The sequence below is a fragment of the Balaenoptera borealis genome (assembly GCF_965194805.1).
Source record: "Balaenoptera borealis genome assembly, chromosome: 8".
Classification (NCBI taxonomy): Eukaryota; Metazoa; Chordata; class Mammalia; order Artiodactyla; family Balaenopteridae; genus Balaenoptera; species Balaenoptera borealis.
The window spans coordinates 98,510,159-98,537,120 of record NC_138865.1 but is presented as its reverse complement, the minus strand read 5'-3'; the positions used below and the strand labels follow the sequence as shown (position 1 = coordinate 98,537,120).

At 38.7% G+C, this 26,962-nt stretch overlaps 1 protein-coding gene across 1 annotated transcript in view; it reads left to right on the top strand.

Moving 5' to 3' along the window:
- Window positions 1–26,962, top strand: part of CTNNAL1 (catenin alpha like 1) — a 60,504-nt gene that overhangs the window by 22,600 nt on the left and 10,942 nt on the right. The window contains exons 3-12 of the mRNA XM_082403966.1: window positions 2,064–2,251; window positions 4,449–4,568; window positions 7,044–7,133; window positions 8,177–8,347; window positions 11,601–11,801; window positions 13,928–14,014; window positions 17,524–17,682; window positions 19,500–19,592; window positions 22,761–22,911; window positions 26,509–26,546. Of these exons, the coding sequence (XP_082260092.1) occupies window positions 2,064–2,251; window positions 4,449–4,568; window positions 7,044–7,133; window positions 8,177–8,347; window positions 11,601–11,801; window positions 13,928–14,014; window positions 17,524–17,682; window positions 19,500–19,592; window positions 22,761–22,911; window positions 26,509–26,546 (1,298 nt within the window). The remainder of the gene's footprint in view (window positions 1–2,063; window positions 2,252–4,448; window positions 4,569–7,043; window positions 7,134–8,176; window positions 8,348–11,600; window positions 11,802–13,927; window positions 14,015–17,523; window positions 17,683–19,499; window positions 19,593–22,760; window positions 22,912–26,508; window positions 26,547–26,962) is intronic.

The window sequence follows — 26,962 nt, the reverse complement described above, 5'->3', positions numbered from 1 at the left end:
TCTTCATATTTGCTATATAAACTTTGTATTAGTTACCTATTGCTGTGTAACATATTAACCCAAACTTAGCAACTTAAAACCACAAACATTTTATTCCCTCACATAGTTTCTGAGGGTCAGAAATCAGCGAGTAGCTTAACCAGCTGCTTCTGGGTCAGCGTCTCTCATGAGGTTGCACTCAGGGTGTTGGCTGGGCCTGCAGGTTTGGCTGGACTGCGGGATCTGCTTTCAAGCTCCCTCTCTTGGTTATTAGCAAGCTTCACATTTTTGCTGGCTCTTGACCAGAGGCCCCTGATTCTCCCCATGTATGCCTCTCTGCAGTAGTGGCTGCGTACAACATGGTAAATGGCTTCTCTCAGAGAGAGAGAGCAACCAAGATGACAACCTCAGAGTCTTTAACAACCTAACGTTGGGTGTAACATACTGTCACTTCTGCCTTACCAACCCTGGTATAATGTGGGAGGAGAGAACACAAGGATGAAAATACCAGGAGGTGGGGACCATTGGGAGCCATCTTGGAGGCTGGCTACCACAGACTTCGTCTGTTAGTAGAACTTCAGCTCTTGTCATGATGTGTAACCACTCCATATGTAATGGCTTATCTTTTGGGTTTTCCTGTATCATTTCAAATTCCTATTGTCTGAAACTAAATTTATCATCTCCCTTCCCATGCCCTTCTGACTTTTTTAAGTGACTTAGGTTTACAACCTTGAAGCCATTTTTTCCACTTTTCCTTTCCTTCTTATCACTGTTAAGGTCCTAATTTTATATTTTGTTCCCTCAGTATCTCCCAAATCTACTTTTTTATATTCCTATGGCTATCATCCTAGTAAGTTCCTTACTGCTTCACACCCATAATTAAAATAGCTGCCTGGTTAGTAGCCTGGCTCTGAATCTCTCCTTTCCAGTCCATTTTATATGCTTCTATCAGACTAATCTTCTGAATCCTGACTCATTATGTCATACCTTGTGATATGTCCATTAAAATTCAGATAATTTTTCTCGAGATCCTTAGCCTCTTGGGTGTATGTAATAATATTGACAAGAGGGCTTTTGTGAGAAAATCAATCCATTATGTACTCAGACTTATTTACGACTTAAAAATGATCTTGAACATTACAAGATGATGAAAAGTTTATTTTTTTAAACTTTTAAATTTAAACAGTAAGGTTTGGGAAAAAATTACAGTCTGGTTTCATTTGGGGGGACAAGAAATATTTGAATTGTTTTATTGATGGATAATTGCTATTACAGAAATCAAAAGATTTTCATAGCCACAATGAAGAGGAGACTTTTTCTAGAGGGTTGGGAGTTTATTTGGTAGAATGGTTTATTCCGGGCATCGTGAGAAGTATACATTCAAACAACAAGCCTGAGGGTCAGCCTGTGATTTGGGTTCTTAGGAGGAACACTTTTGTTTTCCCTGCCAGAGCCCAGGCTGACCAACAGATGAACTTGCTTATTGTTTCCCTCTGCCTAGAGAGGGATGGTTTTTCTAGGCCCACTTTTCACTGAGGATACCTCCTGCTGGGGCCCAAAGTCTTGTTTTCTCTCCCTGCGTATCCATAAAAACCCAAACCCCTTCAGGTTGTGGAGATGGGCAGGGACACCCACCCCCACCCCTGCCCCCCCCGATGCTCCCTCTATCCCCTCAGCCCTAGCCAAAGCCTGGGCAGCTGCTTACTTCTCTGCTTTTAGGTTCTTCTTTGGTTATTGGCTCCTGGGATCTCTCTTACTTGGCCTTATAGAGCAGGAGGCTTTTGGGATCATGTAGTTTGCCATACCGCTGGAAACAAAAGTTATAATACTTTTCAAACTCGATAAATACAACAATTTTTCACAATTCTTAGGAATGTACCATTATTTTGCCATTAGAGAACCTTATATGATAATCCTTGGGTTCATCAAGAAGAATTTATTTCTTATTCCCGAAATAAGACTCCAAAGTCGAGTTTCTACCCATTGAGCACATTATCTTAAAGATTAGAGAAAAGTCTGGATTTTAATTTGTGTGACTTATTCCCAATTTAACCCCCTCCCCCACCCTTTGCCTTTCTTCTTAGGAGAAACAATTGCAGCGCTTACTGATATGAGCAGCTTGAATCGTCCAGAATCTGATGGCCAGATCACAATTTTTACAGATAAAACAGGAGTTATAAAGGCTGCAAGATTACTTCTTTCTTCAGTGACAAAAGTGTTATTGCTGGCAGACCGAGTAGTCATTAAGCAGATAATAAGGTCAAGAAATAAGGTACTTACCTTTCTGATGTTTCTACTTGTGTCTTTCAGGGTTGTTCAAAAAGTTTTTTCTTCTTCTTTTTTTTTAGGTTAACTGCAGGTAATTTAGCAATGCTTATCTGTTTTTTTTTTTTTTTTAATTAATTAATTTATTTATTTATTTTTGGCTGTGTTGGGTCTTTGTTTCTGTACGAGGGCTTTTCTCTAGTTGCAGCGAGCGGGGGCCACTCTTCATCGCAGTGCGCGGGCCTCTCACTATGGCGGCCTCTCTTGTTGCGGAGCACAGGCTCCGGACATGCAGGCTCAGTAGTTGCGGCTCACGGGCCCAGTTGCTCCACGGCATGTGGGATCTTCCCAGACCAGGGCTCGAACCCATGTCCCCTGCGTTGGCAGGCGGATTCTCAACCACTGCACCACCAGGGAAGCCCTGCTTATCTGTTTTAATTGTTTATTATTCTAATTGTCTGTAGTTTAAAAATGATGTTTCATCTATACCTGTAATTCCTAAATGTATATACTGGGCTCAAACTGTTGAATGCAAATAACATTTCTTCTCAGAAAACCATTATCTACTTGTTGAGGTTTATTGGTGAAAACTTTTCGTGTGTACAAATGTGGGAAGAAAAGCTGAGCACCATGACAATGTATGTAGTAGAAACCTAGCTGATAAAAATACTGAATTCCTCAGTGCCTTTTTTTCCCCAAGTCAGAGAGTAACAATTTATATGCTTAAGAAAAAGCCTAATTACCTGAAACCACAATTATCCACATTATAAAATTTCTGTATGCAAAGTTCCTAAATATTACTTAATAATCATAAAATTTAGAGAATAGATTTTAACTCTTCCAGTCTAGACCTCTTTCAGTCTCTCAGATAATGGCCATGCTTCTCCATCAACAGGGAAGCCAAGGTGTGTACAATTATTTATTTATTTATTTATTTAGCTGTGGGTCTTAGTTGCAGCAGGCGGGATCTTCGTTGTGGCATGCGGGATCTTTTAGTTGTGGCATGTGGACCTCTTTGTTGTGGCACGCGAACTCTTAGTTGCGGCATGCATGCGAGATCTATTTCCCCGACCAGGGATGAACCCGGGCCCCCTGCATTGGGAGCACGAAATCTTACCCACTGGACCACCAGGGAAGTCCCAATCACTTCTTTCCCTGGATAATCCCCTAGGCAAAGAGGAGGGCAGTCAGCCAGGGAAGGGATCATCCCACTGATTTGAGGACAAAACTAGCTGGCTAGTATTGAGTGAATTGAAAAGTGTAAGTTTAAAGAGAAAAAGAAATTGGAGAGGTGAATCGGACAGTGCTAGAGGAATAGGAACAAACCTTCCTCTCTTTGGAAGACGGAGGTTCTGCTCAGTGGTGGCAATCTGCCTTATCTACGTTAGTTGCCTAGGCTTCCTGAGCTGCCGGGGCAGATTAACATTCCAAATATCCATCATATCCTCATTAAATAAGTAAACACAGGCTATCTGTGTTTTCCTTACCTATCTTGGTCTGACTAAAACTAATCCAGTACTGTTATTTTAGAGAAAAGTATTTGAAAATATGTTTCACATCTATTTACTTTACTTCTAAATATCAAGAAAATACATAACGTTGTCTGCTGGCTGTGTTACAAACATGCTCTCTATCTACCCCTGACTGCCCAAAGCTTCTTGGCAATTAACTTATTCACCACAGGCAGTTTCTGACTGATCCAAACTTTTCCTACTCTTGAAGTCCCTAATCGCCCTTTCCACTCCTCACTATGCGGGTGACCTTCCTTCCACTTTTCTGAGGAGGATGGAGTTCCCCCAGTTCTGGTTCACTGAACCTTAAAGCTTCTGTGTATCATCTTTTATCCTCATCCCCCTCCTACTTCTCTGAAGATTTGATTACCTTAGTCCTGCCCATTCCCACCTTCTCCAGACCTTGCTGCATAAATGATCTCTTGCATATTTAGTCATATCCTTTACTTTTTCCTTTAATTTCAAGTAAGCCCAAGTGTTCCCATCCTAAAAAGAAATCATTCCCTAGATGATTCTAACCTTTGAATCTGCATCTACTTCTCTGAGTCCTTTCTTCTCTGTCTTTTCCTGGGACTCTTTCTCAACTTTCCCCTAGAATTTAGAACTTCTCTTTTGTTCCTCTCTTGGCTCAGGTTTGATGTCTCAGTCTCTTTCACATCTAAACCTGATAATAAAATAATGTCTGTTTTGCAGGTTCTTGCAACTATGGAAAGACTGGAGAAAGTGAACAGCTTTCAAGAGTTTGTCCAAATATTCAGTCAATTTGGAAATGAAATGGTGGAGTTTGCACATCTTACTGGAGATAGACAAAATGTATGTGTTTACCATATTTAAAAATCTTGAGATACATGCATACTTTTCAATTTGGATAGAGGTGTGATCTTTGTGATCATTTGGGTTGGTTTGTTTGCTTATTAAATCTATAACCTTGCTCTTGAAAGCCTTTCATAAATAAGCCAGGATAAAGTAAATAGATCTGTATGCCTTTTTTTGCTCACAGATAACAGTTAAATATTTTCCCACCTCACACACTGGGAAAGGTCATACTTGCCTTCAAGGCCCAATTCAAGTACTTCCTCTCTCACAGAACTTTCCATTTGACTCTTCTACAAGGGCTCAGGCAAATAAATGAGTCATCATACATATCCTGATAGTATTTTGTTATATATCTCTTATTATTCTTTCTGTAATTTGTTATATATTATTCTGTTATTATATCTTTCTATAATTGTTCTATATTAGATTAATAGTAATGACCCAAGCATTGGGTGATTTGCATTGGCTATATGTTAGCTACTTAATATTCATGATCTCATTTAATTCTCAGAACATCCGTATAAGGTAGGTATTGTTATTACTGTTTCACACGTGAGGAAACTGAACTTGAGAGGATAATAAAGTTTCCCAAGGTCACTTTTCTAGCAGGTTGAACTCAATTATGTCTGATTCTAAAGCCTGTAGTTTTCAAACCGCACCATGATATTAGTTCTTTGTAGGTCTGTTCCCCAATTCAGACTGTAAGTTCTGAAGTTTAGGGAGGTGGAAAACCATGTCAAATCCAGGATTGACTTTTTCTTGTTGTTGGGGTACTTGTGCATGAATTTATCCTGTCAAGTTAAATATATAATTGATCTCTTCTTGAGATGCTTTGGTATAGTCCCATTGGCCATGGTTTTGGGCATGAACTTTCCTGGTTGTAGCTGGAGTTGGAAGGTAGGTATTGGCCTGGAAAGTGGCAGGCTGGATTATATGCTGCACTTAGTGCTTCTTGGACATCTGGGTTTAATGAGGCCTATGTTTCGTCCTGTGGACCAGCCCTCTAACAGATTGAGATGCCATCTTTTTGGATCACTTGCTATCACCATACAATATATGGTGTATGGCTTACAAGTGTTATGTATACACACCTGATGCATTGTCAACTAGACCCACAGGTTTTTTTTGCTAGAAGTCCTGTCCAGTATGTTAAAGACAAGGAATGGATGGAAATTTTAGAAGTGACCTCAACCTTTATTTTTGAAAGATACTCCTGATGGATGATCATCACAAGTAGGATACAGTCCTTTGCAATGTTACCTTGTGACCTGAATTAGCTTTGGAGGTTTTTGCAGTTTCTCATTTACTAGATGTAACTTTGCTTCTTTCTTTCCTATTAAAGAAAGCTGTATTGGGATGCAAGTGAATGAGAGTGATATTATTATAGGGATAACTTCGAATCCACTCTCATTTATTAAAACAAATAAAAGGAAATCACTTTCAAACTTTAGGTCTTTGTTATTTGTAAGAAAAGGCTTTTCATCCAACTGACAAGTGAGAAAAAAAATTGACTAATGTGACAGGTGAAAATTTTATGTAATCCAAATTTCAGCATCCATAAGTAAAGTTATTGGAACACAACCATATTAATTTGTTTATGTATTGTCTAGGGTAGCTTTCATACTACACTGGCAAAATTAAGTAGTTGTTTCAGAGACCAAATGAACCAGAAAGCCTCAAAAATTTATTATCTGGCCTTTTATTGAAAATTTTTGCTGACCCCTAATTTAGATGGTTACCAAACTGTTATGAGAGTATTTGGTTGTAGATTTAATCAGCAATATTTGGAGATCTTCTGTGATAGCACACATTCATATCAAGGGCTATGTGAAGAGACACCAAATGAAAAAAAAAACAAACCCAAATACAGTGACTACTTCAGAGTTTATATTCTAGTTGGGGAAAATTATATGCCCAAGAAACGTCTTAAGAACATTTTAGAGCAGCATATTGGCTAAGTTTAGGATTAAAACAACAACAAAAAAACTTGAGATGAATATGCACTTAGATGGGATTAATCAGACATGATCCCTGAAAGAGTCGACTTCTAAGTGTCTATTTTGAAGGAAATAATAGTCCACAAATGCTCAGTAAATAAGTCACTTTTAATTAAGTAAAGCATAGGATGGTTGTTTCTGGTTGAGAGTGAGGTGTGTTCACATGGGCAGAATGTCAGGTGTGCAGGCCACCAGAACGTGAGCCACATGGCAGCCTCTCCCTAGGTCTCAGTTCCTGGCTGTGCCGCCCTTAGTAAGGGCAGCTGTTTCTTTCTACTCTATTGTGTTGATGTATTTACATCGAAGTGGTGACATTTTATAAAACATTTATTCTGTTTTTTTTTTCTACTTTGTCACTTTTTTAAAACAATGTTACTTAATTGTTGAGTATTGCTATTATGGAGTAAATTATTTCTCAAAAAATTGAGTTGTTTACATGATCCTAGACTGCTCAATGGTTTTATTCCATGTTTAGGATTTGAAAGATGAAAAGAAAAAGGCAAAAATGGCAGCAGCTAGGGCAGTTCTTGAAAAGTGTACAATGATGCTTCTCACAGCTTCAAAGGTAAGAAAATTTTTGTTTTGCTGTGTTGTAAATTAATTAGAAAACCCGATTAAGTGCATCTAGTTTATGTATTTTACACTTTAAAAAGATGAAAGTGATAAATTGGAATATGGGCTATAATAGTTAAATTTCAGTTATTCTTTAACAAGAATGTTAACTTCCATCCCCAGTTCCAAACATCAGGTAATCTATGAGTCAGCTTTGAGCAACTAAGCAGAAAATGGCTTATTAAGTGCTGTGAATGGAGGCCTGTCACACACGGTCACTGCCTGTGGGGTTTTGCTAGTCTCATTGCGGAGCCAGCACATGTGCTCTAGAAAAAGCTAGGCAAGTTAGAATCTGTTAAGTAACAGTGGAGTATTAAGTCAGCCCTTAGCTTGTTTATTCTGTAAATTCATACCTCTAAGTCCTTATTCTACTTTCAACAAAATTGTCAATCAAGAGCTTAGAATTTCAAACAGCAGTCGGCCAGCAAATTGCTACAATTCAAGAAAGAACTAGTAAACATCTCATTAGCAGTTTGTTTAGGATTGCCTTTTCTGCTTGGAATATTGCCTCGATGCTAGGATCAGTGAAGCCAGAGAAACAGGATTCACTGGAGTCTGCTTGGAAGGCTCTGTTCATAGCTAGGCCCTGGAGTAGTTTTTCCTTTACATCATTTTTTAAAAGTCAAAGATGCATCCACAGTCATAAAACATCTGTTCATTTTTCCTCATTCTTTTTTAGCTCTTGCACATATATTAGGCAACATTTTAAAAGTTTTAATCATGATGAAGTTATAGGGTTTTTTTTTTCAAAAATTTTAAGTAAACATACTAAAGTATAAAGATATAGTTTTGCACTCTGCCTTTTTCACTTAACCTTGCTGTCGCTTTTTACTCATCCTGCTTCCACTTTTAGTGAGGAGAAGCAGCTGGGTGAGCCAGGGACACGGGAGATTTTGGTAAAGAACCATTTTTATTAGCATGGCATATTCTCTGTAAGATTTTGTGTATTATGATATGGGCCAAATCTTAACATAAAAATTTTCAATTGTTTCAAAGACGTGTCTCAGGCATCCCAACTGTGAATCAGCCCATAAAAACAAAGAAGGAGTATTTGACAGAATGAAAGTGGCGCTGGATAAGGTAATTGAAATTGTGACCGAATGCAAACCAAATGGAGAGACTGACATTTCATCTATCAGTATTTTTACTGGAATTAAGGAATTCAAGGTAAGAATAGAGAGAATATATTTTGTTTTTTTCTTGCCGTTTCAAAGAAGCATCATTATATGTAGTATCCATAGTTTTGTTTAATATTTTAGAATAGATGCTTCACAAAGGCAGATATTTGTCTTTAAAACAATGCCACAGTGTACAAACTTAATATTCAGTAACATAAAGCTTAGTGTAGTTTGTACAGAGAACACTGGTCTAGGGTTATAGTGGCTACTCTGGCCCTGTTTAGCTGTATGGTTTAGCTGTAACCTCTTGTCCTCTGTTTAGAAGTGTTCCCTTCCCAGCTCTAGAGCAATGCCATACCATCATGGATGATTACAGACAGCAGATCTGGAATCTGCTGGAATTCCTGCTCTTCCTTGTGGTATAGAATAGATACTTTGAGACTGTAGTAATAGTGATAGCATTAATGATACTTAAAAATTTTAAATGAACAATAATACATGCTAACATTTATCAAGCACTTATTCTGTGCCAGCCCTGTGCTTTAAATGTGCGTGTGTGTGTGCGTGTGTGTATCTCACAAGAACTATTATTATTATTCCCAATATACTGTTGAGGAGACTGAGAAACAGAGATTAAGTAACTTGCTAGCTAGAAAGTGCCAGAGTTAGGACTTGAAAGTTGGCAGCCTGACTCCAGAATCCCCACCGTTTCAGGGCAGAACTCATCACAACTCAGAGATGGTGACAGTGCTCTTTAGTAAGAGCAGTGTCTAGTCGGGAAGACCCAGGAAACTGTCTAACACAACTCCCTCATTTAATAGGTGGGAAAACTAGGGCCCTGAGAAGTTCTCTAATATGCTAAGGGTTACCTCCCTCTCTAGTAGCCAGGGCTGTGACAGGGATGGTATTCTTTCCATCTAAGTAGGAACATGGGGTGGAAGAAAGTAATGGAAAGAACATTTATTTTTAGGTGTCATGCTCTCAATAAGTATTTTCTCATTTAATCTCTAACTTCCCCTTTAGATGCATTATTACTATACCCATGTTTTTGAGGAGGAAAGCTAATATGTGGTAGAACCCTTGTTTAGAACCAGGACTCTCTGATCCCAAAGTCCATGACCTTTCAGTTTACACCTCTGAGTCTGTTTATATGCTGTCCGTCCTACCCCACATCTCCTCCTGAGGGGAAGGAAGCTACAGGGACCAGTCATTCTTTCAGAGTTTTTATTACTGAAAGGAATCTTAGAGATAATTTTTCTAATTCCCTCTTTTTGTTAAGGCTGAAGGGATAGATGTCAAAGGTCAAAGGATAATAAGGAAACAAGTAGGGGTAGAGCCAGGTCTTTGGCCTCTTGACGCTGCATTTCTGGTTCCAGGCTAACTAGGGGCAGTGTGGTACCTGTGGCCGCTGCTGACAGCTCCAGCTGCTGATCTTTTCGCCAGTAGGCATTCTGCAGAGCAAAGCGATCATGAATAGACTCAGTCTCACTGTCAGTGCTTATCTTCTTTGTATCTGTAGAGGGAAACTGGATACTTTATTCGTTACTTTGAATATATGAACAGATCTTATGAAAACATGCACATAAGTGGCTTTCAAAAAAAAAAAACTCGGGATTTCCCTGGTGGCGCAGTGGTTAAGAATCCGCCTGCCAATGCAGGGGACACGGGTTCAAGCCCTGGTCCGGGAAGATCCCACATGCCACGGAGCAACTAAGCCCGTGCGCCACAACTACTGAGCCTGTGCTCTAGAGCCCGCGAGCCACAACTACTGAGCCCACGCACCACAACTACTGAAGCCCGCTCACCTAGAGCCCATGCTTGGCAACAAGAGAAGCCACCGTAATGAGAAACCCGTGCACCACAACGAAGAGTAGACCCCGCTCGCCACAACTAGAGAAAGCCCGCGTGCAGCAACGAAGACCCAATGCAGCCAAAAATAAATAAATAAATAAATTTATTAAAAAAAAAAAAAAAAAACTCTACTAAGTTGCTGTTTAAAAACATATATATGTTCTCTTTAAAGGAAAATAAAAAAGTTTAACATAAATGGTATGTGGACTGATTTTTATGTTGTAATTCTGTTTAAATCCTCAAATTCTCAGGTTCTAATTGTCAATTCCATGCCTCACTTTTATCCATGTTCTTTCCTAGCTTAAGGAAAAAAAAAAAATCCTGTCTCCATAGAACAGAGTGATTACTGGAGATAACTTGGGCCAGGAGGAGAAGGGGAAGCTATTACTTCCCTGTGGGCTCTCAACCTTCCCAAATCTTGGTATTTTCAGGGATCATGTTAAAATGGGTCATATGTAAGGATTAATTTGGAATGATAGTTGTGAAAGGACTTTAAAGTGTGAAACAAATGTAAGTTATCCTTATCAGCGCAAGAATTGTGCCCACAATCATGATCATCACCACCTACTGCCTCTCAGCCCAGATTGTTTCTGTGACATATTTCAAGGGCTAGAGGTTAAATAAGGTTGAAGTGACATAGCATATCTCAGAAAGCTGAGAGAGAGAAAATTGTACTAGTGAACATGTGTTCGTCACACATTCAGGGAACTCTAAGCACAGGCTGGCTGAAGTGAAAGGAGGTTTAGGAACTCAGAGAGATGAGATGGACTGTTAGAAAGTTATGTAAAGACAAGACCCTGGAAGGTTTTGTATTATGCGGTACAAGTTTGGGCTTGGTTTTAATAGGTGTTGAGCCAATTAGAGGGAGATGGCAATATCTGAAGGGGTACGTTTTAGAAAGATGATTGAGGTCCCCTGGTAGAGAATGTTTTGGTCAGGGAGGTTCTGTTGGGGACACAAGACAAAATGTAGGGAGACTAGTTTTGCTGAATTAATGAAGGAAAAACTGATGCCTTTCCTAGTCCCTTCTATACCCCATACCTTCCACACCATTCCCCCTGGGCTCAACACATTCATTTTTGACTGTAACATCTTCCAGGACTTTGCCTTGGCGTTTTGTCAGATACAAATCCTTTACCTGGAAGCTGGTTCATTTTTCCTACCAGTTGCTACATGATAATGCTCCTTCTGCCTTAGTGTTCACTGATCTTATAGAAATGCTTTGTTAACGACTATAGTAATAAAGCTCCGCACGGCCATTGGTGACTCTTGAGCAATGTGTCCTCCTGCGTTAGTGGACAATAAAGTCATCCCTGGACGCTGTATTTCTCCTGAGCTTTCAGACAGGGAAAGAAATTGCTAGCGTCTTCCTGGGCCCTGGGAGAAAGTACAGCCCATCTGGTTAGATGGGAACGTTGACTCATGTGGATGTATATCCTTTTTGTTCTCAGATGAATATTGAAACTCTTCGGGAGAATCTTTATTTTCAGTCAAAAGAGACTCTCTCTGCGATGCTGGACGCCCTCTTGGAGCGCACAGAGGACTTTACTGATTGTGCCTATACCAGCCACGAGCACAGGGAACGCATCTTGGAACTGTCAGCTCAGGCCAGGATGGAACTGCAGCAGTTAATTTCTGTGTGGATTGAAGCTGTAAGAGCTTTATTTCATCAAAGTAAATCTTCTGTAATAGCTTTTCCCTGGAGCCCCGAGAGTTGTGGCAGGCGCCGTCACCACCAGGAGTGTGAATGTGGTCCAGAGTGGGCCAAGGGTGTCTCGTTCCTTTTCTGCCCCCTACTTGGCCAGAGCATCCTTCCCATCAGCACTCACAGTATTCAACATTTCTAGGCCTGTTGTTTCTCATCCTGGCCAGTCTGGATTCTGTGCCACCATCACCATCACTAGTTCACCCTGCCGTCCCCACTCTTCCACCAGCCTCACCTCTGGAAAATTCCTCCCCAAAATGCTTCTTCAGAGTGAAGAGCAGAGGTTCAACCAAGCCTAGAGGTTCTTGGGACCCGAGTCTTAACTGCTGGAGCCATTCAGATGTGCACAGTTCTTAACTCTGAGGACAGCTGATTTACAGACACAAGGATTTAGAAAACTTATTGAGGTTTAGAAGCAATGAAGACCAGGGTAGATCCAGCTGGCAGGTGAAAGATTTTTCACCCTCGCCCAGATTCCTGGTCTCAGACTGGCGGGCAGCCACTTTAAGAGCCTTAAACAGGCTGCTGGTGCGCTTCAAACGTGGGAGTTATTTGGGCAAGAGTGGCAAGCACTGACAGAAGTGGTACAACACAGGAGGTGTGCACCCAATCTCTTCTAGAACGTGGATTACAGATTTGAAAGGTAGAGCCCTGAGACATGTCTCTGGCACCATTTATTTATTTCTTAGGCCTAGGGTATGTCAAAAAAGTATTTAACATGGTTTACAGCATACAGCATGGATAGAACAAATCTGGAAATCGTGGACAAAAGCTTAGGCAGTAAAGATGAAGAAGGGCGAATGTGCCTGAGAGGGTCCAGCAGTCTGCTTCCTTGTGAAGAGATTGATTTATGAATGAAGAGTAGTATAAATCACAGATTTCCCTCATATTTTCTTGGCATCACAATATTGCAAATGCTCATATTAACAGGGAAACATAACTACGGTAGAATGGTGTCAGGGATAAAAGCAGTATTTTGTGTTTAGTTTGAATTGTCTATGTGATATCTAATCTGAAGTGTAGATTGCTTCAGAATTAAATTTTAAGCCCAACATGCAATATAAAGAGTTTCTGTGAGGAAACGCTCTGTGTGTTGGGAATCCAGTTCTATCAATACTTAAATTTGCAGTTAACACCTTTCACATGTTTCACAAGCACTTGGATCTCTGATTCTGCATGTCAGATGTATTGTTCATTCATTCACTTTTTTCAGCAGTTGTCACTGAGTGCCTTTTATATGCCAGGCACCAAAAATCTAAAGATGAATAAGATAAAATCTTTGCCTGCAAGAATTTTGCAATGTAGAAAAATGTGGGAAGGTATGAGATGAGTACAAAAAACTTTGTAAGTGTCCTAAGAGAAAGTACAGATCATATGTTGAGAGGGTTTGAAGGAGGTTGAATTTGTATTTATCGAGAGAAATAAAGAAGCTTCATGAAGAAATTGACATTTAACTGATTTATTCATTCAAAGAATTGAATACCTGCTACCTTCCATTTGCTGTGCCAGGTATTGTGCATTCAGTGGTGAGCAAAATAAATGTGATCCCAGCCGTCACAGAGCTTACCAAGGCCTAGTGAGGAAAATAGACTTTAAACAACAACAACAACAGAAATCAAAAGTACATATGTAATTGCAAACTAGGATGATTACTTAGAGAAAAGGTTAGAGAGGGTAAGAAGAGGGTCTAATCTAAATTGTGTGATCTAAGAAGGCCTTTCTGAGAAAGAGACATTTATGTAAGGACTTGAAGATGAATAGGGTTTTAATTTTTATCTAGGTTAAGAATGAAGAGATGAGAATTCCAGGCAGAAGATAAAACAGATTAGTTTTAGACATGATAAATTTATTAAAGAAAATTAGATTTAAAAAATTCACCTGTTTAGAGTAGAAAAATGTAACTAAATAACTAAAATTCTCTTTTCCACTCTAACCATAAACAGGTGAATTTTAAAAATCTACTTTTCTTATAGTTCACAGATATTAAAAATTTATTATATTTGTAGTTTGAGTAAAATTGGAATTACAAGATGAAAAAGATAACTCTTCACATGTACTTTTAAAACTTTTTAGCAAAGCAAGAAAACAAAGAGCATCGATGAAGAACTGGAACTCACTATATTGAAAATCAGCCACAGCCTCAATGAACTTAAGAAAGAAGTAAGTATAGTTTGAAATCTAGCCTCTTTTAATTCTTTGCAAGCTGTCACGTTGTATGGTATATATAAAATGCCTTAGCATTAGTATGTTCCTGTGCCCAGAAAATGTTTATAAAGTTTTCCTTTGACCTAGTTATTTTGAAGCCACTGTTTTATTAGTGCCATCATTCTCTTTATTTTTTTAATTATTATTTATTTATTTATTCATTTATTTTTGGCTTTGTTGGGTCTTCGTTTCTGTGCAAGGGCTTTCTCTAGTTGCGGCAAGCGGGGGCCACTCTTCATCGTGGTGCGCAGGCCTCTCACTATCGCGGCCTCTCTTGTTGCGGAGCACAAGCTCCAGACGCGCAGGCTCAGTAGTTGTGGCTCACGGGCCTAGTTGCTCCGCGGCATGTGGGATCTTCCCAGACCGGGGCTCGAACCCGTGTCCCCTGCATTGGCAGGCAGATTCTCAACCACTGCGCCACCAGGGAAGCCCAGTGCCATCATTCTCAAAGCTTGTACACAAATGTTTATAACAGCCCGAAACTGGAAACAATTTCCAGGGAATTCCCTGGTGGTCCAGTGGTTAGGACTTCACGCTTTCACTGCCAAGAGTGTGGATTCAATCCCTGGTTGGGGAACTGAGATCCTGCAAGTGGCGCGGTACGGTCAAATAAATAAATAAATAAATATCCATCAACAGGGGAATCAATAAATGAATTTTGGTATAACTATATCAAATGCTATTCAGCAATAAAAAGGAACACTATCGATATGGGTAATAACATGGATGAATTGCTTAAACGTTACACTGAGTGAAAGAAGTCAGACACAAAAGTGTGTGTGTGTAATTCTATTTAGAAAAAATTCTTAAAAAGGCCAAACTGATTTATAGTGACAGAAACCAGGTCAGTGACTGCCTGGGGTCAAAAGTAGGGGGGATACTTACTACAGAGGGGCATGGGAGGACTTTTTGTGGTAATGGAAGTGTCGTAAATATTGATTATGGTGGTAGTTACTTGGGTGTAAATGTTTGTCAAACCTCATCGAACTGTACCCCTTGGTACATTTTGTTGTGTATAAATTATACCTTAATAAAGTTGATATTTTAAAATGTTCTTTTGGCTGTGAAGATTTCCCTGTTCCCTGGATGAAAACTTTATCATCTAATGACTTATTTGGTCACTCTTAGGTAATTGAAAGTCACTTAAAGTCAGGGCTTTGTGAACTACAGCCAGGCTGTTTTTATAAATAAAGTTTTTGGGGAGGACACAGTTCTGCCCATTTGAGTTGGGTAGTTGCGACTATGTGGCCTGAAAAGCCTAAAATATTTACTCTCTGGCCCTCTACAGAAAATGTTCACCAATCCCTGCTTTAGGTCATAAAGCACAAACTCAGTTCAAAAATGAGAATGTTCGTTCCAATATATTAATCAGTATTTTGATTCATTCAATTGTAGGACTTTGCTCCTGTTTCCCACTCCTCTAGCCCGCCTAGGGCTTTTGGGGGAGGTGTGGTCTCTTGTCTCTTTTTCAGGCCCTTCATCCCCTCTTATCTAGCTTCTGTTCCAGATCTTTGCCAGGTTGTGGCACAGGGAAAGAAGAGAGGAAGTGGGGAGTTCTTAGTGACTGGTGCCCTTATGAGATGCACTGGGCTCGAAGGTGTTTAAAGCTGACTTTCTCTGTCGTGAATACTTGAGTGTGCTCTTCAGAGGCTCTCCTGGTGCCTCCCCTGACCAGCCCCTTACTTTGTAACTTCTGTGCCACGTTGCTCCCTCCGTTTTGGGGTGTGCCTGGAGGGGGACTCACAGCGAGCACCAGAAAGACCCTCCTCACAAACACCTTTCTTCGCACTTATCTCTAATTTCTTTGTTCTTTTATATTTTTTAAGAGAGTCAAGGGCTCAAGACAATGAATTGGTTTGGGGGAGTTTCATATATAAATTATCTGATGTTTCATTGACCTCTGTTGAAACCTTCATTTTAACATCCTATTGAACATTAGAAGGATATGGTCTTCTATGGTTTAAAAAAAGCCTACTACTCATTTTTTCCAGCCTATTCAATTTTAACTAAACTATTGTTAAGACTGTGACTATCAGTTGAACATAAAATCTTTTGGTGATAGACTGAGTGGCTTTCCATAAGCTTCATTTTCCTTACCTCTGAAATGGGTATAATAACATCAACCTAGAAGAATTTTTATAAGGATTAAGGGAGATAATGTCTATAAAGCTACTTTCAGTACCTTGCACAGAGCAGGAACTTCATGTTTATTCACCCTTCTTCCCTTGGAGTTTATAAGTTGTCTCCAGAACCATTTGTAAGATTTACGTGACCTTGAACAAGTCACTCAGTCTCTAGGGACCTGTTTCATAGTCTGTAAAATAAAAGGCTGGCATTAGCTATTTTCTATGACCCTGATGGTTAAACAAAATCTTTTGAATTCTTACGTGCATTTAATTTCCAAAGGAAAATGCATTTTAATGTCTTTGTTTCTGACTGTAATTATTCTCACTTGATTTCATGAATGTGGACTACCCTATTGTTAATTTTGTACAAAGTCCTGCAATTTGAATGGACATTGGATTACTTCCAGGAAAAAAAGAATCACTTCATTCAAATAGGCTTAATTAAAAATCAGATTTTCCTTAGGACAGTGTTATTAAAAATGATCTCTTTCTGGTGAACCCCAAAATAACCTGTCATAACATTTTTTTAAAAAGGCAGGATAAGGAGAAGAAAAGATTATGGAGTTAATAGTACGCAAAGATGTTCAGTGAGAGTGAGCAGTGCTTAAAATCCATTCCACCTAAAGTTAAATAAAACCTTGAGGTTTTCATTATCCTTTTATCCATCATTTCTCCTGTGACCCAAGAGTTAGACAGTAAAGCTGTGGATAGCAATATAGATAAACTGTGAGCCCCCGAGGGAAGGGGTTGTGTCCTACTTGTCATGTATGTCCAGCCTTCAGTTCAGTTCCTGCCATAACGTAGGTATTTAATAAAATTTGTTGCATATATATTTGACTGCATCTCACAATGATACTTTTTCAAATGTCTGTTTAAAAACTTATTGATGATCATGAACTGCCGTTTGATTTTCCTCTTAATATGCAGAATACCATTCTCTTCATACTATTCTATTTCTCACTAACTTGAAGAATAGCAGAAGCATTTTGTGAGTAAGAGAGAAGCTGTGTGGGAACGAGCTGGTTGATAACAGGATGAGAAGAGGATCAGGCTACTCTGCCACGATGACCAGTTCATCTTCTGCAAACAGGATTACCGCCAGCACCAGGGGACTCAAAGATGTCAATATCCCTCCTGCCTGTGGGAGAAGTTGCAAGCTCCCCAGGGCTATGCAGTTCTATTACCACAGGAAACTTTACACTTTCCCCTCAGCAAATCAAGTGGGACTGATCTGAGGTTGCTACTCTTTAGTTTTTAGAGTACTCATGAGGTTTTCGGTCACAAAACCTTATTGTTTGTTGTCTTTTTTTCATTACCCTTCACTCCCCACATCTGCAGCTTCATAGTACAGCAGCTCAGCTGGCAGCAGATCTGGTAAAATACCACGCTGATCATGTGGTTCTCAAAGCATTAAAACTTACTGGAGTAGAAGGAAATTTAGAAGGTTTGGCTGAATATGCCTGCAAACTGTCTGAACAGAAGGAGCGGCTTGTTGAGGTGAGCAATAGGTTGCTTGTTAAAGAAACTGTAGTTTAATGAAAGCTGTACTATCATCAGGTAATATTAACACAAATACAGTTTTTGGTTTACTCATAGGAGCGTTTTCTCTCTTGCCTTTGGAATTTTAAAAATATCATGTTTATCTGTTCTGTTCTTACAACAGTTTGTCCTCTAAAACAAAACAATAAAAATGCTAGAACCCACAAATGCCCTTCTTAACCTTCTTCCTTATTCCATCAAAGAGATAAGATCTTGGAGTGGAGCAATGGAGATACATCGTATGACCTTGTTTGTATTTGAATCTTTTGCGTCTCAGCAGGAAAGAGATGGCACATTCAAATTAGGTTAATCTTAAGAGGGTTTAATAAAGGAGCCATTTGCAATTGCATGGATAGGATGTGGGGAAACCATGAGAGTACAGGAACTGGGGTCAGTGACAGCAGAGCTGGTACTACTCCTACAACCAAATTAACAGGGGCAGTGAGTGGTTCCTGGAAACTGGAAGAGCACAGAGTCCTTCAGAGAGCCTTGAGTAGTCGTGGTTTTAGGACTAGACACAGAGACAGCCGACGGCAACCTGCAGGGAAAGAGCATGAGAATAAAGGCCCTTACCCTCCTCATCCCTGCTGCTGTATTGCTGGGGCTTCCCATTGGCCAAACACAGCTGTAGACCACATAGGTCAGTCTCCCAAGAAGGAAAAAGGGTGGATATGGAGGGACAAAGAGAAGACAGTCAGCACAGTATTCCTTCTCGGAATCTCTCCTGTTCTGCCCAAATCTTTGTTATGTGTTACTGGTGCTTTACCTGCCCCTTTTGTTATAATTCCAATTATTGATTGATACTGTAAGCCTTCTACCTATTGAGAATGTCAGACATCTGCTGGTAAAGAAATGTATACTTAACCCATGTACACGTGAAGAATATATCCCCTTGTATATATGAGTTACGTCCCAGCCAACATGTATATTAATGCACAGATATGAACCATCTAGCTGTGTTCATATTATCTAATGTCCCCTGCTCACTGAATCTCACATACTAATGGTTAGAAGGAACTTTGAGACTAACTAAGCTAGCTTCCTCTCCTTTATTTGTTTACATCTGAAAACTACTAGGGAGCATTCTTAAAATGACTGTAGATACATCTCCTTTTTAAAATAGATCTGATGCTGTTTTTTTTATAAATCAAGTATTATGACTGCAGGCAAACTTGCTAATTATAGGAATCCTGCAGCAAATCTTTTTAAAAAGTGAAAAAAAATTTTTTCCCTAATTTTCTGTTTTAAGCCTCAAGAAATTATTGAAAAATTATTTTCAAACATTTTCATTGATACAGGCTCTTTACTCATTATATCAGTCTTGCCTAATCCAGTGTTATCTCCAGAAAAAGGTGTGTTAATTGACAGGGAGAAGTGTTATTTGTTGGCAGAAAGAATGTGTAGCTTGTGGTAACTGACATAGTTTAGCTGAGAGACCTTGGATAAGTCCTTCTCTGAGCCACGTTTCTTCATACATATAATATGTGAGTACTACAAGGTCCTTTCAGGATTCCTCTTGGTTCTAATATTCTGTGACCACCTTGCCATGATCAGATAGGAAGTAGAAACAGTAGGGTATATGCTAATAAGCCCGTATTTGTTCCTGCTTTGCTCCTAGAGAATCCGTTGGTAACCAACGCAATATTATAATAATCTTATTAATGTACAAATTTATTTTTATAGGTTTTAATGTTTTATTTTCTTTGTTAATTATAAAATGATGCTATGTATTGTGAAGAATGAGAAAGTTGAACTATAGAAATGGTTTTTTGTAGACCTGTCGATTGTTGAGACATGTGTCTGGGACAGAACCTCTTGAAATAACCTGTATACATGCAGAGGAGACATTTCAGGTGACTGGCCAGCAGGTATGATCAACAGCAGATCGTTCCTTCCATATTATGTTTTATCTGAGTGTCATAACAAATTGTGCACAAGGAAGACACAAATGGTTCTGCATAACTACGGGCCAAATCTACTGAGAGAAATGAAGGTAATGGAATTTTTGTTGGTAGTGTGCCAGAACATTCCATTGGATTATCTGGTCATCTGCCAAATTAGAGATTGGCCCATTTAATTGATGCCCTAGTTTATATATATTTAATTGAAGCCGTTTACAATACAGGTCGTTATAACATGTTTGAAAACTAAGTTATCATTATGTGATAAGCCACAAAAATACTCACATGTTTTGACCCAATAATTCCTAAGGACATAAGGAGATTAAAAGAAAAATAAAAACAATACTTGTTACATTGCTTATAATAAGATTCAATTGGAAGCAAAATAACAATCTTAAGTTAGGCAAATAATATATTATGATGTTATAGTAATAATTTTGATAACTAGAATTAGCAACATCTAAAAATATTTCATTAAAATGTTAGGTGACAAAAGCAGGATACAGATTTGTTTATATGCTATAATTGCTACTATATAAAATATACATATATAAGAAAATGACTATAAGAATGTGCAGAAATGAAAGTTCTGCTTGTTAGGGAGAATTGTGAGTTATTTTTTTATGAATTCTCTATAATATTACTTCGTTTTTATAATTTTCAAAAGCATTTTAACAATTGATATCGCATTTAATACTGTCTCTGTCAAATTAAGGGAAAAAGGGAGGGACAGAAGTTCCTCTCCCTTTTAGGTCTAAGCTCTAAAATACAATTTACCAGGTGTATTTGTTTCATTCATCATGGTAGCCAAAAGGACTTACTCCTTATTGCATTATTGGATGGTAGATGTCGAGCCCCTGGATTTATAGTTGAGAACAGCAAAAGCAACTTAGAGACATAGGTGGTGTGTGCCCTCTAGCAGACCCAAGTTGGATGCTGGAAGGATGTTTATGCTCCCCGTGGAGAACAGTATCAAAAGCTTCTCATGGAAACAGGAACTATCTGAGTGACCCTCAGCAGTGACCATCGGCTGAGCATTTTATTATAACCAGAGGATCTCTGTTTATTGGGAGAAACCAAGGCTTCAATATTTACTTGTCCATTTGGGAGTCATACTACTTGCCTTGGCTATAAATGTATTTCAGTAGAGCTAAAGTTTGACCCTCCTGCCATATACAATCAGCTCTTGTTATCCTCAGGCCCTGCTTGCTATTTGGTTGTAATTCTCTGCTTACTGTTTTCATTGCAGCAGCGATATTAGGAAAAGTATATTTTCCTTTCCAGGATGGTGATAGATAGAGCCTGCTGTCAATTTCTGTAACTTGAGAAGCTTTTTCTATTCCCATAGCCTCAGCTTTTATTCCTAGTCTTGGCTATCTGTCTCACAAAGGGATAATTTAAGAAAACAGAGCATGCCTCTAGGAGAATTTATATTACTTCTGGATGGCTCTGCTTTAGCAATGTCATTTTTATATTTCCTTTACAACGTTACAGCATATCCAGGGCACAGTGGAACGGTTTCCACACTGTACAGTGGCTCCTGGTTGAGAAGGCAGCACTGCTGCATCTAGCTTGAAGTCCATGGCGAGCCCTGTGCCCACCTTCCCTGACGATGGGGAACCTTGCTCTACTCTGAAAGCTGCCACCTGCTTGTCAAGCCTGTGCCTGTGGGACTGTGCTCACCCAGGAGGAGCGCCTAGGTCTAATTCCCTCGAAGGCAGCCTGACTCTGACCATAGCAGTTTCTTTTCTTTTTTTTTAAATTGAAGTATAGTTGATTTACAATGTTGTGTTAGTTTCTAGTGTACAGCAAAGTGATTCAGTTTTATATATATATATATATATATATTTTTTTTTTTTTCTTTCTCATATTCTTTTCCATTACATATCAGTTTCTGAAACCTCTTCAGTGACTTCCTATCTCACTCAGAGTAAAGTCCATCTCTACTGTGCGTGTTTCTCCATCACGTGGCCGTTGGTGACCTTCCTTTTTTTTCATGTCAGTCCAGTCACACTGACCTACTGGCTGTTGTTAAAATGTATCAGAAATGTTCCCACCTCATTCCCAAACGACTTTCCCTAGGTTTCCCTGTGACTCCCTCACCTTCCTCAGTTCTTTGCTTACATGCCACCTTTGCAAGTGACCACCTAACTTAAAATACTGTGACTGCCTAACACCCTCCATCCTCCTTACCCTTTGTTTTTGTACATATCGTTCATCATCTTCTAAGATATTTCATAATTTACTTACATGTTTTTAATCACCTGTCTCCCCACATTATAATATCAGCCCCATGAAGAGAGGAACATTTATTTGTTTCATTCACAGCTGTTTCCCCAGCACCTGGAACATGGGTACAGTGCCAGGCATATAGCAGATGAATGAGGAGTCATATATTAGTTACTTGGTATCTTTGAGTCTCAGTTTCTCCAGCTGTAAAATGGGAACAGTGCTTATTGAGAAGGATAGTATTTTGTTTGTGTGTTTTTCAGGATTAATACTAATGTATATCAAGCACCTATCACAGTACCTTAAGGTTATATCTACCATGTCCTCATAGGTGTATGCGTATGTTACTACTACTACCACTACTACCACCACCACTACTACTACTACCGCTACCAGTACTAATACCGATTCTGCTACCTCTACAACTACCACTACTACTACCAGTACCAGTACTAATACCAATGCTGCTACTACCATCACTACTACTATCATCACTACGACTACTGCTACCACCACTACTGCCACCATTACTACCACTATTACTAATACTACCACTACTACACCATCTCTTCTTCTGCAGTATACAGTACACTCTTTGTACTCTTGAGTATAACTGAATTATGCTATGGAAATAACTTTGTTGAAACAGAACTTTCCTTGAATAAAGATAATTGCTCCCTGAATAAAGGCTTATGTATAATAATGCCTACTATTTATCTATAGATAAGATTATAAGAAACAGTAAGTTTTGTATGTCCATACTGCCCAACATGGGGCTTATATGTGGAATATGCTTTGTAGTTGTGTCATTGAGTGATTTGAACAGTACAGGCTTAAGTTTGGTTTCCAATATGATTCTGAGAGGTAAGATTTTGAAACTCACACCTGTGTATATTGTTTCTTTAGATAATTTCTGCTGCTGAAACTTTGACATTGCATCCATCTAGTAAAATTGCTAAAGAAAATCTAGATGTATTCTGTGAAGCCTGGGAATCCCAAATTAGTGACATGTTAACACTGCTGAGAGAAATCAATGATGTGTTTGAAGGAAGACGAGGTGAGAAACTGTCCATATATTGAAATATGTTAGTATTTTAATGTAACTATTAGTTTTTTAATGTCAAACCTCAGATGCAAAATGAATAACTTGTTATAACCCAACTGGGTTATTTTTATAGTAAAGTATCTTCCACAAAAAATTATAAAAATATTATTTGTCCTTCATTTTAGTATCAAAGCAGTAAAATTTGTTGTACAACAGTATAGTAGATTCCTTTGAATTAATATTAACAATCTAGTTTTCTTATTGAAATTGTCATTTTTATATTTCTTATAAATTGTTTTTTAGTTTTAGTACAAATGCTCTTCTGTAATACAATAATTCTCTGATATAATTCTACTAACTTCATAATGAAATGAATGTAGTTATTTGATTTTCGAATTGCTTTCCTTCCACTTGGATGGAATCTCTTTCCTTGATGACTACGTAATCTTGGAATATTTCCTTTGGTGGGTAAGTTCATTGGTATTTCTACAACATGTAGAATAGCACCATACAATGTACAGAAGGCATAATTTTTACTCTTTATTTTAACATCAACTTGGAGTTTTGTTTATTTCCCATTGTACTGTGTATCCAGTTATCTATGTTTATGTGTTTTTATGTATTTCCTTTCTAATGGCTTCTGTTAGTGTCAAGCATGCTTGTTTTTTTAAATTAAAATGTCATTTAAAGTCATAATAACATCAAATTACATATTTATTTTTACTGAATATGAACATCTAAACATTTCATTTTTTAAAAAATGCCCATTTAGGGTAATTGCTGATTTGCTTAAAAATCAGGGAATGGTAGACTTTGTAGATATTACATAATTTGTAATGTGTAATAAATGCTTACCATGCTTCTGCATTTAAAGATTTCTGTGATAGCTAGTCAGAATGGCATATCATTTTGATGCTTTGATAAAGTACTTACAGCTGCATGGTGTTTTTTTTTTTTATATAAATTTATTTATTTATTTTTGGCTGTGTTGGGTCTTCATTGCTGTGTGCGGGTTTTCTCTAGTTGCGGCGAGCGGGGGCCACTCTTCATTGCGGTGCGCGGGCTTCTCATTGCCGTGGCTTCTCTTGTTGTGGAGCATGGGCTCTAGGGGCGCATGCTTCAGTAGTTGTGGCACACAGGCTCAGTAGTTGTGGCTCGCGGGCTTTAGAGTGCCGGCTCAGTAGTTGCTACACATGGGCTCAGTAGTTGTGGCTCGCGGGCTTTAGAGTGCCGGCTCAGTAGTTGTGGCGCCCAGGCTTAGTTGCTCCGCGACATGTGGGATCTTCGTGGACCAGGGATCAAACCCATCTCCCCTGCATTGGCAGGCAGATTCTTAACCACTGCACCACCAGGGAAGCCCCACTGCATGGGTTTTTATGTGAGGCAAGTTTTATATATTAAAAGGTAAATTGATATAATTGATCCATATTTAAAGAAGAATGATGACTTTGCCATAAGACTTGTTTAAGAAATGAAGAGAAGAAGCTTCCTGGTCTTTCTGAGCACTAGACTAGCGTCCCCTACAGATAGACCAGAGTTGAAACAGGAAAATCCTATACTTATTTTTGGCCTACGTGGTCACTGTGGTTTCTTTTACTTTCAAACTGGATATTATGTAAATGATCTCTTCTTTAGGTTTGGGTAACCTGTCCCCCCCAAATCAGGGTTATCTTAACTTCCTAAGTGCTGAACTGAAGTTCCTCTTTAGGTGGGACACTGCTGCCTTTGATCAATGCGACACCCATTGTTTAACTGGTAGTATCTTGCTGTTCAGAGGCATCCTTACTTATGTGGGGTTAATTGAGATAGAGTTGCTTAATTTCTTTTACTGCCTTTTTTTTTTTTCCTGACTGTTATCATGAAACTCATAAGAATAGCTTTTCTGTCAAGAAGCCCAACTCTGAGTTAGCCGTTGTTGACTGAACTGAGTCCAGTGGCACCGTGCTGCTCTTCCTGTTCTGTATGGTTATTATGACAAGGCTGCCTGTTGCCTCGCACCTGCCCACTGCAAAGGACAGAGTGTATTCTTCAGATTCTGGTTTCTCTTTGCTACTGGTATAACTCATATTATAACTATTACTGGAAAGCCTTTGCTCTATTTTAGCCACTTTAGTTCTGCTCTGCATATCTTGACTCTCCTGACTAGGAAACTTAGATACGTTTGCAAGTATCAGTTAGCCAAACAATTAAGTAGCAAACAACATGCTAAGCAATGAAAAGGAGGCTTTAGTGTTTGGGTATTTGACGTCCGTCTGAGAGCTAGGTTATTGTCCCCTTACCCAGAGACCCGTAGATTTCATAATAGAGCCTCCTGGGATTGTTTCAAGAACTCAAAAATCAATATTTGTCTTCCTCCCTTTCTGGCTTCAGCCAGTTCAGGGAGGCCATGGCCTTTGTATTAGAAGGGACCTAGATCAAAAAGACTCCACCTTTCCTTAGTGATAAGTATGTAGCAACATTTAGAAGTTGAGATTATCTTAGACAAATAAACGTCGAAAAGAAGCTTTCTCTCATAGCCTGCAGATTCTATCCCTTATTTAAGGAAGCTGAATTTCCTTTGTTATATTTGAACCATCTCGAAGTTAATCTGAGGAAGCTTCAGTTTATAGGGATGTACCAGGCTCCACAGCTCTGCACCTATCTTATTGCTCGGCAGACTGGACGCGTGGGGTGCTGTTCACTGCAATGGGGCGAACAGGAAGAGGAACGTGCTTGTGGATAAATATGAGCTTACTCGGGGGATGTATGAGTCGGGAACAAGGGAGTGATGCATCCAGACAAGAGATGACGGGGCCATGATAGTGGAAATGAAGATAAGAGGACTGATTTAAGAATTTTACAAGTAATATTAGTATGATTTGATGATTAATTGAATGTAGAGGTAAGGGAGAGTTTGAGGATAACAGCTGGGTTTGGTCTAATCCAAATTCTAAAATACCCCAGTCCTACTCCTGAGGTTAGTTAATAATCTGCCTAGCCTTTAGCGGTTAGGGATTCATTTTCAGTGGGTCTGGGGACATGAATTTTTTTCTGATGGATCATGCCACATAAAGCCCCTTTCAGAACCAAAAAAGCTAATTATAAGAACTTCTAATAAGGAATAATATTGCACATCTTCAGTGAAATAATGAGGCTTTCCTGTCCTTGGGGGATTGGCTTTATTTTGTAGAGATGCAGAAAAGCTCTGGATATTGAAAATGGACAGCAGTTAGGTTGTCATGAGAAATCATTTTGCTATCCTCATAAGCTGAGAGGGCCTTTGAACTTAATTCTGGACTTAATTTATCTGGAGGTGTAAACTCAGAAGTAAAGATGGCACAAGTGTCATGTTGATTTAGGGAGTATTAAACAAAGGATTTAGGGAGTATTAAACTTATAATACCCCTGTGAAGACAGTGCTTCAAAAACAATTCTGTACATCAAAGTCTGTACCAAATATATTTTTTTCATGTTCTCCAACCAAATTACAATTTTATTTCTCAGTCACATGTAATTAATAGACTAAATTATCAAAACTAATGTGCTAACATTTCTGTTTATTTAATAATATTTTAAAAATTAAATGTGAATAGTAGAAAATTTGTTTTAAGTTATATATGTTATTTGTAGGAGAGAAGTATGGCTACCTTTCACTTCCAAAGCCAATGGTAAGTAGAAAACCTTTGTACACTTGAGAATGTTTTTATTCAGAATTCAAATTATGCTCTTGTTGCCTATTGCTACCCCCACAACCTCCAATGATTGACATGACAAAAAAAAAGTTAGGATATTAAATGTTGACTGTTCAGAATTGTTATTCTGAGTAGCAGTCTAGATGTAGCCCATAGTTTGGTTATTTGTGTTAGATTTGAGGGATTGAGGGAATACGTAACAGATCTTATGATTAATAAGAAGCCATAATCTGAAGTCAGAGGTCTTTTTATTCTTCATATCTTGGGTCTAATTCACAAGGTCATGTTGGAACAATTTTATGCAAACTAATAACTTTCTTAATTTTCTTGATGAAAATAAGCCATTCTGTTTATATTTAGAGACTTGAAATGCTTTATTTAGCTTTACACAA